This window comes from Anopheles arabiensis, chromosome 2, assembly GCF_016920715.1.
Source record: "Anopheles arabiensis isolate DONGOLA chromosome 2, AaraD3, whole genome shotgun sequence".
Classification (NCBI taxonomy): domain Eukaryota; kingdom Metazoa; phylum Arthropoda; class Insecta; order Diptera; family Culicidae; genus Anopheles; species Anopheles arabiensis.
In genome coordinates, this window is record NC_053517.1 from 104,263,771 (window position 1) to 104,280,455 (window position 16,685).

Genomic DNA, 16,685 nt, shown 5'->3' on the forward strand with positions numbered 1-16,685 from the left:
TTTCGAGATGCATAGAAAATGCTGTCACGACTGCAAGCATAGAATAGTAATCGACGGCGGTACGGGTGTTATCCGTACCTTCTCTTAGTGACCATCATCGACGCTTCTACATACTGTCGTGTCTCAAACATACACACAAACACACACATAGGTGTACGTGTGCGTAGTTTAAAAGCTATCCACCGTTGGGTGATCTGATCCCGTGCTCGCCGTTCGTGCCGGTCGGACTAAACGGTGGTAAATAAATTACGGCCAAATCCAGCACAGAAAACCTGCAGCTGCAGTAATTGATCGCATTAATCAATGTCGCCCTGTGCTTGCGGTACGGCGTAGAAAGAAGCGATTGAATCGGCCATCGAGTGAGGTGTGTGGGCTCGGCCCGAGGACGGGGTGCAGCGCGGGCTAACCCATCGGAAACCGGGTTTTGGGCTGCCAATCGAGAATCAAGAAGACGGACCACAATAGCCACCACCAGCACACCCGAAGGACTATCGGGAGACTTTTTGGGTGGCATCGATATTCTGGTCTCGTAGCTCTTTCCCGGGTGATACACTCACCCCGGGCACTGGGTAAGTCTTGCTCTACACCCAAGAGAGTCCACCCGCTCCACACACACACACAACATTCACACCTGAAGGCGCCCGGCAGCTCTGAGCTAGCAGAGCGTTTGATCGATTGGACCTCCCCCCGCTTTGGCGAACGACAACAACGGGGGATTAGCGAGCTTGGAAAACATATTCTTCCTGCATTTACATTCGGATCTAATAAATTAAGCACTTAACCTTATACGGTCGTACCGAGCCAGGCCGGACGACAAACCTGGTGCAATAAAGGATACCGCCGCTCTACCGGGGTAGGGGGGTTTGTGGTGCGCGTGTAGGTGGTGGACTCCTGTGCCCGGGCCAGTCATAACCGTACGTAAGCGGTCATACGATTGATGAGTTATTTTATGGCTGTATCATAGCGATTTGTTAGACCGCCGCTGCCCTGGAGAGTGTAGGATGGGGCTCAGTGTCGAAAACAACAACGTGCTTCGGGAGATCAACTTTTTGCAAGTGGTAGTGACATTTGAGGTTCCGGATAGTCAACCACAACCGGCAGATGAAGTGCGAGGATTTTGCAAGCTATAGAAAGATTGCAGTAAACACGATAAAGATTTAATAACAATTTACAATGATTGTTATTTCACAGGAGTTGATTTGAAACCTTCCTAGAATCGTTGTAATATGTTTCGATATCTTATTACTTTAGCAAAAGCACTTTAGGCAGCACTTAGCACTTTAGCAAAATTATGTAAAAAAAAACCTTCTTCAACTGATAAATATAGCAACCTCAACAAGAAGGACACAACCGGACTGATTTAATCCTTGTTAGGCGCATAAAAAAGCACCCAACTGTAAAATTAACCGAGCTTCTAATCCTCCAGCCACACTGCTGGCACCTACCAACACAGCCACACTTACCTTTGTACACATTAGCAGCCGATTCCCAGAGCCCCCGCTGGCTTCGGATGTGGTGTTTGACTAGTCGTTCGAAGGTTTTCGTCGCCTTCGCCTGCAACTGTCGTTCGGTCTCGGCATCGCAGCAGATACCGCCGCACACCGGGCCTTGGTCGTGCTGTGATCCTGATAAATAGGAGAAAGAGAGAGAGAAAGACACCAATTCCAGTTAGTAAATAATAAAAATGTTAATCCAAACAGGCGGCTAGTTTGCACAATTGGCATAATTAATGAGATGAATTGGAAGTGAATTTAATTTGTGAGCGTTTCGTTTGTGTTCCTTCCGTGTACACAATAACGTCGAATTGAGCGTATCTCAGAGCCCGTGAAGCAATTCTTAAAACACTACTTAAAGTACTATCTCGCTCTGCAAAATCATCAACCAAGAGCACAGAAATACGTGCCAGAATGTCGATCGGAGTTGATTTGTTATTATTTTATTTATTCTTTACTCGAGATTTCATCCACCCAGCGATAGGGGAAGTGCACGCAAAAGAACGGAGAGCAAACTACTCGACACTGTGACGACCCACCGCACAGGCCGCGTATCTCATTAGCGTGGAAACACTCTCGCTTAGATTTATTTTCCAAAACTCATCCCAGCTCCCACTTTTAACCTACACAACACGATGGCGTACAAATAGTGGTGGTCGTTGTAGCCACTGTCGGCATGTTCCGTTACGTAAGTAATGGAAAACGCGCCAAAGCTCTTGTTGCCACTGCCAGAATTCTTGCCATACCGTTTGGTAGAAAACCAACAGAGGGATGCAAAAAGGGTAAGGGAAAAGCTAGGAACAAAGTGAATGAGAGAACAAACAAACCACGAGCCTGGAGCGCATACGAGACGCGGTCGGGCGCGAAAAGCCCACCTTCAAAAGTGTGCGAATAATGGCTATAAAGGCGCGTTGATGGCATCACCGCCGTCGTCCGTATCGTCGCCCCGTCGCCATCATCATCACCATCATCCGCTTCATCACAGGACCTAGCCGACCACTCTTGTGGCGCTTTTCATATGCCCAGAGCGCAGTGTGTAGTTTTTTCCTCGTTGTAATGGATTTTTTTGTTTGCGTGTTGGCTTCACTTCGCTCGCTGGAGACTCACGGCAGCATCCCCACGGTCGTGGAGGACGCAAATTTTGCGCATGTCCATCGCGTACCAGAGAAAACGCGTGTGCATGTTACGGGGTAAGCAGGGCATATTCCTGGCCAACCTTTAACACTATCCCATTTGCCCCGTACACTTTTGCCTCACTTACGAGATAGCGTTATGTAAAGAGAATTGAAATTGGGTTACTGCTACGTTCATTTCCTTTTTTTCTTCTTTTACTATGCGATGGATAGAAAAACGGTAACGAAATAAAGGTGAACGAGAGCAAATGGTTGGTTTTAAATTACACACACACACACACACACACACACACACACACACACACACACACACACACACACACACACACACACACATACACACACATTCTTATCAAATTGGAGTCAGATGAACACTGCCGGTGCTTAGATTTCATTCACTACATTAACTCGCACGCGTCTGTACTGCCTTCTCCTGCCATTCAGGCTGGCTGTATACAAGTATGAAACAATAGCAGCGCATAACAATCATAACAACCCCACTATCAAATGATCACAGCCGCCAGGAAACGACAACCACCAGACCACGTGGCCTGCGCTCGCTCTAAGAAGGCTTTAGAAACGCCTCCACGAGGACGTTTGCGACAGCAAACTCCTGCGGCTCCTAGAGCCATTCTAAATTTCAAGCAACCCGATCCCTCTTGGCTGATATGCGCGCGTGTGTGTGTGTGTGTTTAGAAGTAGCTTCATCTAGCAATACAGCTTTGAGCTCACTGTACGTGGTGTGTGAGGTTTCCGGATTTGTCTTCAATTCGCGTTTCACTTCCCTCTTGTTGGCTGCGCAAGAGTGTGCGCTGGCAGAAGTGTCCTTATTTTTATAAGTTCACCCCCAACCGTGTTGGAGTTTTCATTCTATGCCGAGTTCTGAATACAACAGCGCGAAGGTTGTCACTTGCGTAGGAAGCATTTTGTTTTGTTTTTGTCGTTGTAATTTTTCCAACAACCCACAGCACCATTCGAGCGGCGGCGGTGGGAATTGCTCGTGAAGTGTGTGTAATAAAGTCAAGTGGGTTTTGAAGACTCGGAGGGTTTGTTTGCGAATGCATTCGGTTTGCAAGCATTTGGTTAGCGTCTCCGTGCCACACTTTTGTTTTCGTTTCTGTTGTCTAGTGCTTTCTTTCGGTTAATTTAATTTTGATGCAAAGCCTATTAAATGAATTATGATTTGAAGAAGTGTCTTATGTATGGCACGTACATTGCTGCTTCGCTTACCATCTCATTGTGGTCAACATTAGCAGAATAAATTGTAAAAAATATTAATAAAGTATAAAGCCGCAATAGCATTTCTGGCAAATATCTTCATGCCCGGCAAAACAGTACAAAAAACACAGTTGACTGTGAGATGATTTGCATTAACAGACTCTTAATTAAATATTTGAGCCGGTCTCGTAGTACAGTCGTCAACTCGTACGACTTAACAACATGCCCGTCATGGGTTCAATCCCCAAATAGACCGTGCCGCCATACGTAGGATTGACTATCCTGCTATGGGGGGAAATCAATTAGTCACTGAAAGCCAAGCCCACAAGTGGTACAGGCAGGCCTTGACCGACAACGGTTGTTGAGCCAAAGAAGAAGAAGAAGAATTAAATATTAATCTATTATAAATGGACCGAAACTCATCCCGCAAAGTTTTTCCTAGAAACAATTTTAACACAAATAAAACAACTGCACTGCCCGATCTGCCTTCGCATCAAAGTGAAATAAAATCTGTCACCGGGCACTGTTTTCCTCCCGGAATGAAGCTCATTTGCTTTTGAGAGCCGCCGCTCCTAATGTTACGCTTCATCTGATTCCAATATTTCTCCCACCGCAGCGGCCCAATAGCAAGGATCAACAACTGCCCCAGACACCGTTGACGGTGCTTGACGGGGCTTCCTTTCTACCCAAGTGCCCGGGTGCTCTCGTAAGCATAGAGCTTCTAGACACCAGAGCACCCGGGCACCATCTGTTTTGCCATCTGCGCTCATCGAGGTATCGCATCTCCGCTAGATGTGGCAAAACTCGCCGCAGAAAATGCTGGATGGGTGTACGATTTCCGCTGTTCGTTTTCCATCTTTTCTAGCTTTTCTGCTTTTGCAACGATTTTTCCTCCATTCTCTCCACACATACACAGATATACACAGAATACATATCTTTCTGTCTCTCTTCACCATTGGTGAAAGTATGCTGGGTTTATCCGGGTCTGTTCCTCGTTCATTTCAGCTCGAACGAAATCCGGGACTGTAGTGAGGCACAGGCCTGCTCGAACGTGAAACGCAACAAAAAAAAAATCTATATATCCGGTACCGGTGATGGCCTTGCGGGAAGCGTATTTCGGCGTCTGTGGATGTGAAGAGGAAGAACAATTCAAAGTCTACCATTCCCCGGCGGTGCTCAGCGTTTGCCAGGAAATGGAATTGTCATTTTATTTCACATTGCTCCAATTTCCTTTCGACCATTGTGCGCGCCTCATCCATCCATTCTGCTTGTGCCTCGGGAACCCGGCAACGCCGGTACTACACCGCTGGCTAATGGTTTTCCCTCCCCCAACCCACTAGCCCGCTTCCAGGAACCGGGCAAAAGCGAGAGCAAGATGATGTTTGGTCGTATGCTGTGCATTATTGGTCGACAGAAATTCTATTTGCTAGAAGCACTTGTGCGAAAAGCTCGTTGCCTGGGGAAGTGTGCAGTGGAGAAACGAAGCAACGAACATTGGTGTGATGCTATTAATGCACAGCAAGCACTATAGGGGAAATGGTTTTACATATTCATAATGCGAAATTTAATTTTAATTCCCTGAAAAACCTACACTCCCTGCTCGGGATCACACCACGAAATAGGGGGCTGGCTCATCATACGAAAGCCCGACACACCAGACAGGCGAGCGTTTGACTGGTGGATAAGGATTTTGCTGGCAGCTCGAAACCATTCGCCAAGCAGCTTGTTAAGAGTTTTCCGAACTCGACCCGAACTCAATTTCCAAAGCAAGTGATTGATGGTGGAGTATCTCCCGGTGCAAGAGGTCGTCCGGTACGGTCCTACCGGAGCGTTGATGGAAGAGTTGACGAGGGGAATTTGGTGCGCTGAGTTGGGGAACAGCGATCGATTGGCTAGCTATACATGATGGATTGGTTGCTCTCTTGTGATAAAATTTCAATTAGCTGCAGTCAACTATCGATCGAAATTGATGCTATTTTCGCCTTCGGAAAGCTCGCAATAGATTTTTTGATGAGTACTTTGGTATATTTCACAAACTTGTTCTACATTACAATTTTAGTAAATATCAGCTACAACGAAAACCGACCAAAATGACTAAATGACCAGGCGCCTCCTTTAATTTCATTCCAAAATGGTACCACATTGTTCGCGCGGTATAAATCTAACACAAAGCCCTTGGTCCTATGCTGTTGTTCTGCACAGCATACATAAGCCTCCGATATATGTCACATTTACAATCTACATAAATCATAAATATGCACACCATTCTAGCGTGTGCTCTTTTGCCCATACAAATGAACTCCGTACCTAGGTGCGGTGCAAAAAATGAGGGAGACCACACTACCCAAAATCACAACCAAAACACCAATCCTCGAAACCCATTTGACCGTGAAGCAAAACGAAAACGTATTGGTTCCATATGTGGCTGACAGTCTTTCTCTTTTTTCTCTCTGTGTGTACGTGTGAGCCCAGACTATCTATACTGCATGACGAAACATGATCTAGTGTCCTCCCTGGGAGGGCAGAACTGTGCTCCCATTTTCTCTACTGCCAACCTTCTCATCCACCTGTACCAGCATGAGCGATGATACGTTGATTAGAATCGAATGTGCATCACACCGGAACTGGTTGCCAAAATGGTTGGTCTTTTCCGGAGGGGGCAGGTTTGTGGCAAAAGCGTGGCAAAATATTGCATGCGACGCTTACATCCCCAAAGCAGCCAAGCAGTTGGCAATCGTGTGCATATATTTCCGGCCTAACGACGACACGAGCAATAGAAACGGCACACCGGTGTCACTGAAATAGGTCAGTGGGAAAAATAATTCTCTCCCGCCCATGTGTGAGTGTTGGCTGTGATTTCACAGGGAGAAGAAAAAAAAGCAGATCCGGGGACCCCGGGAAGGTTTTTGCTATTATAAATTTGGTTTGTGGGGACTCTCTCTCTCTCTGTTCTTGTGTTCGCACGCTTGTGTACATGTGTGTGCTTCTTTCCCTTTATTTAGGGTGTTGGCCGTGACCGTAACGGAAAACGATTTGTTACGGACAGAACGAGCCGTATGTGTGTGTTCCATCGGCTGCTGTACTGCTTCCCTGCATACCGGCAAGGACACACACAAATCGCATTGAGGGAGAGATAGTGTGGTGCACCATGGCAAGCGCCATAATGGCGTTTGCAATTTGTGCCGGCCATGACGAAATGGCTTCTTGCCCTGCGCTCGAGAGCCGTGCCATTGCCTTTGCACTCATACCGCGAACATCTTGACCCATTGCCGAAATTGTCAAATGAGTATTAGAAAATCACTTCTTGCACGTTGTCTTTTCTTCGGTATTTTCCCCTCCACATAGAACCGGTAGATTGGCCCGAAGCCAGCAGCAGCATCCGGAGTGGGGCTCTAAATTTGTAGCCCATGCCAAAGGTCGATCGCTTCCGATTTCTGTCTCAGCTGCCTCGAGCGGGCGGGCGGATCCCATGGGCTGGACAATTCAATCCCACACGCCCAAAGGAACGGTAGCATTGGCAGGAAAGATTGATAGTCCACACTTGGGACGCGTCCGCTCCGTAAGAGGAAACACACCTTATCTGGGAAGCTTTATCAACGCCCAAGGTTTTTTAGCATCCCTTTTTACATCCCCAGAATGGTAGGAGCAGGAAAACCGGAGGAAAAAAAAGCGAAACAAGACAAACGGAAGCTTTATCGATGAAAATGCCTAATCCATGGTGCTGAGCCACACCGGAAATCCAGGATCTTCGCAACTCTCATTCATCATTTTTCTTTTTCGTCCCGCTCCGTGCGACAGCTCAATCTCATCGCTCTGCTGCCCCCGTCCAAACGGGATGCCCTGGTGCGCCCCTTGCCGCACCCGAAAGCTAAACGCTAGGACCAGTTGTAAATGAAGCAGAAATGCTTGAAAATCCTTTCCCAAAATCCTCTCATCGTTTTTTATACATTTTCTTTCCCATTTTTTGTGTTGAGGTTTCCAATTCACTGAGCTGCGTACGGTTTGAGTAGGGATTACGATGCTTTCGGGGCGTGTGTATATATATATATGCGTGTTTGTGTCTGCATGCGTGTGTATGTGTAAATGTGTTTCCCTCAAAAGAGATGGATCTTTTCATTTTCAAACACTTTTTTTGTTGGGGGTCGCAATGTTCCTCTCCTTCCAAAACAAGCACGATTTTGCCCGGCCTAATGGGGCACGAAAGTTTTCCCATGCTCAGCGCAAGCCGGGAAGCGCCTCACTGCTGCTGTTGTCGTTGTTGTTCACCGTACAACGCTGACGGAACTTCTTCGCCCTGTGTCCGTCTTGTGGTAGAACAAATTTGAAGTTGGTAGTTGTGGCAAGTCAGCTTCTTATATCGATCGATGTGCTTGCTTTATTTTTACAAATTTTTGCGTGCCTCCAGCACCGTAAGTTCTCCTTCTCCGTCGGCGGAATCACTACTGTTTCAAAGTTGTTTCATACACAAAAATGAAAAATTGAGCGTGGTGTTTTCCGTTTTGCTCGCTCAAAAAGGGAAAGCCCCATAGCTTTCGTAGTCACCAAACACGCAATTTTCTTTCGCCACTGCACAAGATGTTCCAGTGGGTTCTTGAACCAAATCGTCCTCTTGACCAGAGAAAACCCGGCATGTTGCCCGCGTCGCGTCCCGGCATGTTGCCCGCGTCGCGTCTCGGTTCGTGATGGTGATTTTAACTGAGAAAACGGAACAAAATTTGACGTCGCTTGAAAGTTGGTAGCTATATTTTAACCACGGCACGCCTTCCAATGAGAATAAAACTTTTCCTACGCGGCATGTTTCCAGTGCTTCCTGTGCTGCAGCATGTGGTTAGAATTGAGGCGGAAAAAGTTTCTCTGATTAAAACGCTTCCGGTGGTTCAAACTCGTTCCAACGGGGAATGAGGTTTTTTTGCTTGCTACGCTAGAATTGGTCAAGAGCCGGCAGTAAAATTCGAAACGTAACTTTTAACAGATAGCGGAACGAAACTCACTTGCAGTGAGCGATTTTCTGTGAATTTAGGAAAATTGAAATGAGCCTTTAAAAGATGGTGCGACGTAATTGTGCTTCATAAGCTCGTTAACATTAAAAAAGATGTTACCATTACCCCGATATTGGTTGGCCCGATATGATAAGAAACTAGGAAGCATATCATCATCTCAACCGATGGCTAATGGAAGCTAACAAGCGTGATTAGATGATGACAATTCGGGTTGTCAGGGACTGAATAGCCGAGCGCTTCGACAGAGATATGTTTGACATCGAAATCCCTGGCAGCATTTCCTCTGGCCACATCCCCATTTTCCACCACATGAGCGGACGGTGAGTGGGTACAAACAAAAAATGCAGTGGAGCTGCCAACTGACAATCGAGACATTTGTCATCTCCTTTTTAAACCCGGGAACTGGATCCTTTTCAGCAAAAAGCACTCTCTTTGCCAATCTCGGGCGGGTTTTGTTAGCGGTTGTCTTTTAAATTGTCGGTTTGACTCGGTGAAGAGTTCGAATGTCGCAGCAAGGAAAAAAGGAACGATACGCTGTATGCACTTGCTCAAACGTTGAATGCATCTCCAGTCGGCGATGGATATGATTGGAGAGGCAGCAGAGCGAGAGAGGGTTGCTTTTATAAGGCAGAAGATTGGTACACCGGAACGTACGTACGTTTCAGGGACGTCATTGAGCAGGATAATTTGCAAAACCGAGATTAAACCCAATGTTAGGATTAGTTTCGAAGAAAGATAGACTGAGAATTTTGCTTTCGATAGCAAAGGATATGCAGGAGTGCCAGATAGTGCCCTAATGGATGTGGATCTGATCAAAAGTTTTGATGTTTGATAGTTGAGACGGGCGATGCACTATCAAACTGACATTGATCCACAAAATATGCTTTGAGATTAGATACAGCGACATGCATGTGAAGAACTTGTTCATCTTTGATCATTCCAGGTAATTAGCTAGGTTCTTTGAGGTACTCAAACGAACAATTTGAAACCAATTTTTGGCCATATTTGTTAAAGTGAGTTAACAATATGGATACATATTTGCAAGCTCTAATGTATGCTGCCTCCCACAAGACGTGGCGACTTTGCACTGCAAGCACTACCGTGGCCAACCTCAATCATACCACTTTGCGGTACCAACTTTTCCATCTCGTCCAATTTCAAAGGCAGCTCCCGGTGTAGTGAATCCTTTCCCCCCATTTCCAGCCATTCAAATGAAACCAAACCTTTCTAATGGTCTTCCTCTTTTTGCTTCACCACCGTCGCGGCTCGGATGGTTTTCCCTCTTCGCCCGAAAGCATTGATGCGCGTGGCAAACATTTGTTACAGCAGCGGCTAAAGGGTAGAGAAGGGGATGTGCCTGCTGCTTCCCATTTCGGAAGGCTTGGCAGACAAGCTGGAGTTCGTGCTGCGGTGAACTCACTTGACAGAAAATGGTAATCAAATTATGTGCTTGAAGTGATGCTTTCTAAAACAAAATCGGTACGGCGGCAGCGGTACAACAGTCAAAACACAGGACCATCTAACTTTGACTTGAGCCTGGATGATGTTTGGATGACAGTATAGCTCCGTAGGTGGGTCCGTAAATAAGCCATACGGCACACAGATACATACGCATCATGCTCGCTTTATCGAGCGAAAACTAACTTTAAGAGGGTTTGCATTTTACCTCAGGCGAATTACATACAGCTGTACAAATATTATTGTATCCTTCTTATAGTCGATTAAACGGAATAATAAACAAAGTTTTGGAGCAAAACTTTGTATTGTTAGGTTTCGTTAGACAAACATGCCCAATATAACCTAAAAAAGCATCAATTTTCCATCAAACTATTTCCAAACAAATTTCATTTTTATACTCATTCTTACATTGTATCTGTACCAATGCTGGAAGGTGTTAAAAGTACAGCTTACCGCTTCCTGAGAGCATCCTTCTAAAGCGTATGTAATAGTTTACAGCCGTGACACGAAAAAGGTCATGAATCATCGGTTGAACCTCGGTGTCATTTGTCGGGCGGAAGTACTCAAATTTATCCAACCTTACTAACTGCTCACTTATGCCCTGTCCACAGATGTTCAGAGCGTACTATTTGTAGCTTGTCGGAAGTTACTGCCACATTTTGCAGGTCCGTTTTTTCTGAGGTAAGCAACCTGAAGAAAACTGAAGAGCTCTGCCGCACCCGAATCCTTGGCAGAAAAGAGTGGAATGAAAAGAAAGCCACACATACACACATTTAATGCACTCCAGTAGATGGTCTTTTGTTAAACTGTACGCCATTGCTACAGCTGTCGCAAAGTAATCCTGGCAACATATCGCTCGGAAGTAACGTTACAACCTAATGCACTTACATCTCGGGCATTACATCATTTGCAAAAAGACGCCTCACTTACATCCTCCGGCGTTCGTCCGGTGGGAGAAAAATGAGCAAGCAAAAGGATCGTCTGCAAGGGTTTGAGATACACGGAAACAATCCTACAATATAAGAATTCTTGGAAAATCATTATAACAAATTTTTGGAACTTGGTACCAGTTTTGGTACCGAATCCGATATAAACATGATTGCACAACAATGCCCCTTTCCCCAGGGATCTATATTATTCGCATTTTACCTTACATTTTATGCTTGTTCGGCTGCAGAAGAAAGAAAACCAACGGAATTGTCAAATTCAATACAATGTAAGCTTTTCTGCATCTTAAAAGCTGGAACCAAGTGGGAACGAATTTTTCATCCTCACGGCAAGCAGTTTGCGAAACGGTCGTTTTTTATTTTTGTTTTGCAATGATTATGCTTATTCATGTTTCTCCATAATTTTGCCCCAAAGCATGCTCGCGTAGGCTGAGCGTGGTACGAATCAAGTCTATTCAGGGGTCTTTCGAGGAGCAAGAACATTGTGGCTTATGCTAATATGTACTCAAAGTGTTGAAAAACTCTCGCTGAAATAAGGTAAACTGGCAAACACATTTTGTGAAGAGAACCAATTTTTTCTGTGAATTTTAAAGCGTACGTATTTTCACGTTTCTATAGCAGTTTATATGTTACTTTGTATACCAAACATAATACAACTGCGACAGGAAGTACTTATCTTTATGCTACCAGCTCACCATTTATCATGATTCTTGTGCTTCTCTCATAACTTCACTTTACGTTACAAAAAACCGTCTCTATTAAGCATAATACAGCGTTCCTTGTTCTTGTGCAGACAAATTTCATAAAAAAAATACAATTCCAAACGTTGGTTGACAAAATGTTCGTCCTTACTAAAACTCATCCTAAATTCATTGGAGTGAGAAAACCACCAGCAAAAAACCCTGCTACAATTCATTCCCTTTTACAGATTACTGTCCTTCACACATTGCATTGCCGGGTGGGGCTGATACAAACTGACGGTAATTTATTAAAGCATAAGACTTAAGCCTGTCGCTACATAGTACATGGACAAGGCCACAGAGCCGCCAACAGTGTGCACATACACACACACACACACACGCGCGTGTGTGCACACAAAAAGGGATAAGCGCCCCCCTGCGTCAGGGTTCTTCTGGTGGCGATGTGTGAAGAATAAAATCGCAAAATATATTAAACAAATGACATAAAAAGTAGACCATTTCCCCAGTAAAACCGTATCTCCCGTAACAGTGTTGCCAGCGACCGTTCCAAGCTTCCCGTGCACAAAATCTCACACACAGGAAGCTCCCAATGACAAATGGGGTTCCCGCCGCGTGTAGCGAAAGCAGCCGATGGAAAGCTTCAGTACTTCGAGTGGAGTATTTCTCCCTTTTTTTGTTTCTTCAGGATAGAATTTTTTATGGTTCTATATTACACCCAGCGCAACTACTGCTGTTCAGTTTCCACATAACGCTCAAAACTCGATTGTCCCGGAAGGAGAAGAAAAGTATGAGGATAGCAAGAAAAAAACGGACCGAAAGGATTCAGAAGCGAAAGCAATCTTCTCCCAAAACCCATCGCCTCGTCTAGTCTGCCACCATCGTTCCAGACGGCGGCTGCGATGGACCTCTTCCGGCATCGTGCAGGAGGGCAAGCAAGCAAGTCGACCGCCGGGCGTTTGGCAAAGAAAAAGACAGGCGGGATTTATGACGCTTTCACCGCTACACCAGAGCGACTGCATTGAGTTCCGCTTCCGTTTGTGCCCCCGGGGCGGCAATTGCTACACTCAGGGCTGAAGTCGGGCGAATGTATTACGAGTCCTTTAAAAACGATAACACTGAAACGGTGGCAGCAGCTTCATTCCATCTATTTTGCATGGTTCGGTTCCTCCCGTTCTCGCAATATTCGTGCACATTGCCGGGAAGGGTGCGGGAAGAAAACGGCATGGCTGGTAGTGGTCGGAATGGAAGTAGACATTGAAACGATTCCTATTGCTGCTACCATTGGTAGAGGACGCTTCAAATTGCTGATTGCCTTGCCGATGGGTCTCGCAGAAGCAGTGGCAGTGTGGCTCTTGATTACAGTTTAATATACTCCCTATCCATCTCCCGTGGAACTCGTCTACAATGTTGAAATATCGTTGTAGCTACATTTGAAGTAAGTGGTAGTAAAAAGGACATTTCAACAGTCTGAGAAATCGTATGATGTATGATAAAATCTTTTTTTAACCTGATGCATTCTTACTCAGTACTCATCTGGTTGACGTCAAAGACGTGTTCATAGTTGCAACTCACCTGTAAAGAAATAATAAAAAGAAAATCAATATACTGTTATCAAAAATTGTACATACTATATATAGAATTACTCAAGACGAATATTAGTTCCAAACACTTAAATCCCACCTGAGGTATGGCTGGTTTCTTGAAGCTAAAGCACGCCGTAAAACGTCTCCCTAATCCCTAGCCAAATCTTCTCGACCGAGGCGCTCTAACCGAACGACTTAAGAAACTTCATGAATGTAAACTTACTCCCTGATGTGATGCATCTCTCTCTCAGTAATAAATCATTGATCAACACCGCTTGAAAGAACACAGCAGCAGCAGCAGCAACAGCAGCCGACCATAAACTTGTACTGAAACTTCGACACTTTGCCCAACATTGTCTGCGATGCAAAAGCTGCCGGTCCTCCCTGTGGCTTGCTCCATACACACAGTCACCAAAAGCAACAGATTAATGCCTGCCTGTATGGTTTTGTTCGAGTAAATCGATAAACTTGCCCCTTTGAAGCTCCCGGTAGCAAAATCCGCTTTACCAACCGTACGCGCCTGGGACCGGTCTCGGTGGTCGAAGCACAGCCTAATACGCTCCCCTGACATTGGAGGCTCGTGGCTATAGTTACGCGCAAGTTACCAGCCAGGGTGAGTGAAGTTAATTATTTTGATGCACTTCACAGGCCAATGACGGTAGAACCGGGTGGGAAGAACGGGTGGGAACGAAAGCGTTCCCTGTGAGCTGAGGGGTTTTAAGGGTTTTATCGAAGGTGCCGGTACTTGTCATCTTGTCACCAGTGAGCATTATAAACTCGATAGAAAGGGAGAAAGAGAGAGAGAGAGGCTTTGTTTAAGGCGGTGCGATGACGCACGGTGTGCACGGTTGGGAGCAATAAAGAGAGGCACACAGAACGATGGGATCTCCGTATAGCCAGAACACTGTAGACCGCCTCCCTCGGGGAGAAAGCTTTGCACCGATGCACCGACAGTGATAAAGCTCGATGACATGCTGTTACAACAAGGGTAATTATCTTCAATCTACTCGTCAAATTGAAAATTGATGTGGACGAGGAGCTTATCGCGTTTGTTTGCTGTGGAGCGAGCTACAAGTGAACAAAGTGCGGGTAAACTGCTGGTAACGTCACGAAAAAATAATAACAATCATCAAGCAAGACTGAAAATGATAAGGTAATGACCAAATAGATATACAAAAATTGGCACGTAAAAGCAGATTTATGAGAGAAAAGTATTTAAAAAGGGCAGAAAATTTTACGTTGTGGTGGTATCTTTTTTAGGTCGAAGTTTATGATATAAACATTTCTTAGACAATTGTGCAATATTTGCTTATGCTACTGTAAATGTTGATCAAATCAAACGACAAACGACCGCCCTGTACTCCCATTTGGATTGCAATTATGCCGTAATGTCATCGATTTGTCACAGCTGTACCACTCGCGGTTCGTAAACTCGTTCCCAAGACTTCACTCCGCTGACGACAGGCCGAATTTGGCATATTTAGGCCACCAGATCATCAGTGGTCCTCTGCTTTGCCTTCCAGCAACCAATCCGAGCAGGTGTGTGTGTGTGTGTGGTAGCTAGGGGGAAGGCACCACCCAAGCAAAGTGTGCCGGAATTGCAATCATCGCGTCGCGGTCGGAAACTGCACCCTCGAGCGAAAATTGAAAATTGATAGCATTTTAGCCCGCCTGCGTGGACACGGGCATCGTCAACCCATTACCCATTACACAGAGCAAAGGAGAGCACAGACACGGAAGGCAAGGGTGGTGCAGAAAAGAAGCGCTGAGAAGCGACGTCTTCTTCCAGTGACGGGAAGATATGAGCGCCAGCAAGTGCAACGACACGAGCGCTACGGCCGTGTTACTTCGCCAAAGGCTCCATTTCAACCGCACCGAGCTCTACCGACAGCAGCTTGGCGATGATCTCAACCGGCTGCAAATGTGGTTGTGTGTGTGTGTGTGTGTGCTTGCTGAGGATTTGGTTTCACAAAAACCGTTTCAGTATGGGCGAGCAGTGTTTGCGTTGGCTATTTATTTGCGGTAAATGCGCGCGCCCTTTTGTACGAGAAGAGTGCAACAGACGACCCGACCAGAGGCACACGCATTAATATTTTCACAGGCGCAGGCAAAACCAACGAAACGGGTCATGCTTCAGAACGGGTGACAAAGCCTGGGAAAGCGTCGTTTCCATTCGTAACGCGTGCAGTTAAGGGGAGAAGATGTAAAAAAACGCAACGCTTTAGGGCTTTCGTCGCCGGTATGACAACACGACGCATGTTTATGTATGCATGTACATGCATGGAGTTTTCTACAGTGTTTTTTTTTTCTGCTGGAGTTTTTGACCAACCGTGGGTGAAACGGGCAGCCCAGGCAGAAGAAGGACATAGGTTAATGGGCGAAGGGAAGCAGCTTACCGCAATCCAGTGGTTTTGCTGGAAGTGTTTCTTCCAACCGAGCTAGTGTTAAATGCTTTCAGTTCCAAGGCTAAAGGCAACGTAAAGCTGTTACGACTTCATCATAAACCTTAAGAGATTATGATTTGAAACTTAACAAAAAGATACAGTTTTTTTTTATTAATTTCATGGGAAGCCACAATGAAAACAAAAGTCTGAATTTCATGAAGTCTTAAATTAAATCCATTAATAGCGAAAAATAAACAAATAAAGTAAGCCGTCTATCCTGTTGTTCGTTTTTCATAATCATGTCCTTGATTCCAGAAACGCACAAAATCGCACTAAAACAGACAACGCGTAATAAACATATCGCGCCTTAATGGAAGGACAGAACGAAGGCACACAACAGACGACTCAATTAAGCCCACTGCCAGTAGCACATAGCCGACAGGGAGAGCAATGCGGCAATGCCAAACTATAAATCACTTTCCCATCGCAATTAGAATTAATTGCATACCGGCCACAAGCGGGGTAGCGAATTAATTAAATTGATCCTTTCCGATCGCAGCATTAAACCGTAATGCCCCAATTCTGCTCCACCCCTCGTATGCGCGCTTCACAATCCCTGACCTCAGCCCCGGTGCTGCACCAAAAAGGAGTCAAAATTATTACACTTTACATTGATCGATCGATGCCCAGGGTAGCCACAGTGACAACGCAAGCGAACGCAACGAAAAAATCTTGTGGGAAGCCTGAGCCCCTCCGCAGCTGGAGGTT

At 45.6% G+C, this 16,685-nt stretch overlaps 1 protein-coding gene across 8 annotated transcripts in view; it reads right to left on the reverse strand.

Moving 5' to 3' along the window:
• The window catches only part of LOC120896884 (division abnormally delayed protein), a 126,982-nt gene that overhangs the window by 33,144 nt on the left and 77,153 nt on the right, over positions 1 to 16,685 (reverse strand). For all 8 annotated transcript variants that reach the window (XM_040301442.1, XM_040301449.1, XM_040301435.1 and 5 more), the window contains exon 3: positions 1,464 to 1,625. In XM_040301442.1, the coding sequence (XP_040157376.1) occupies positions 1,464 to 1,625 (162 nt within the window). The remainder of the gene's footprint in view (positions 1 to 1,463; positions 1,626 to 16,685) is intronic.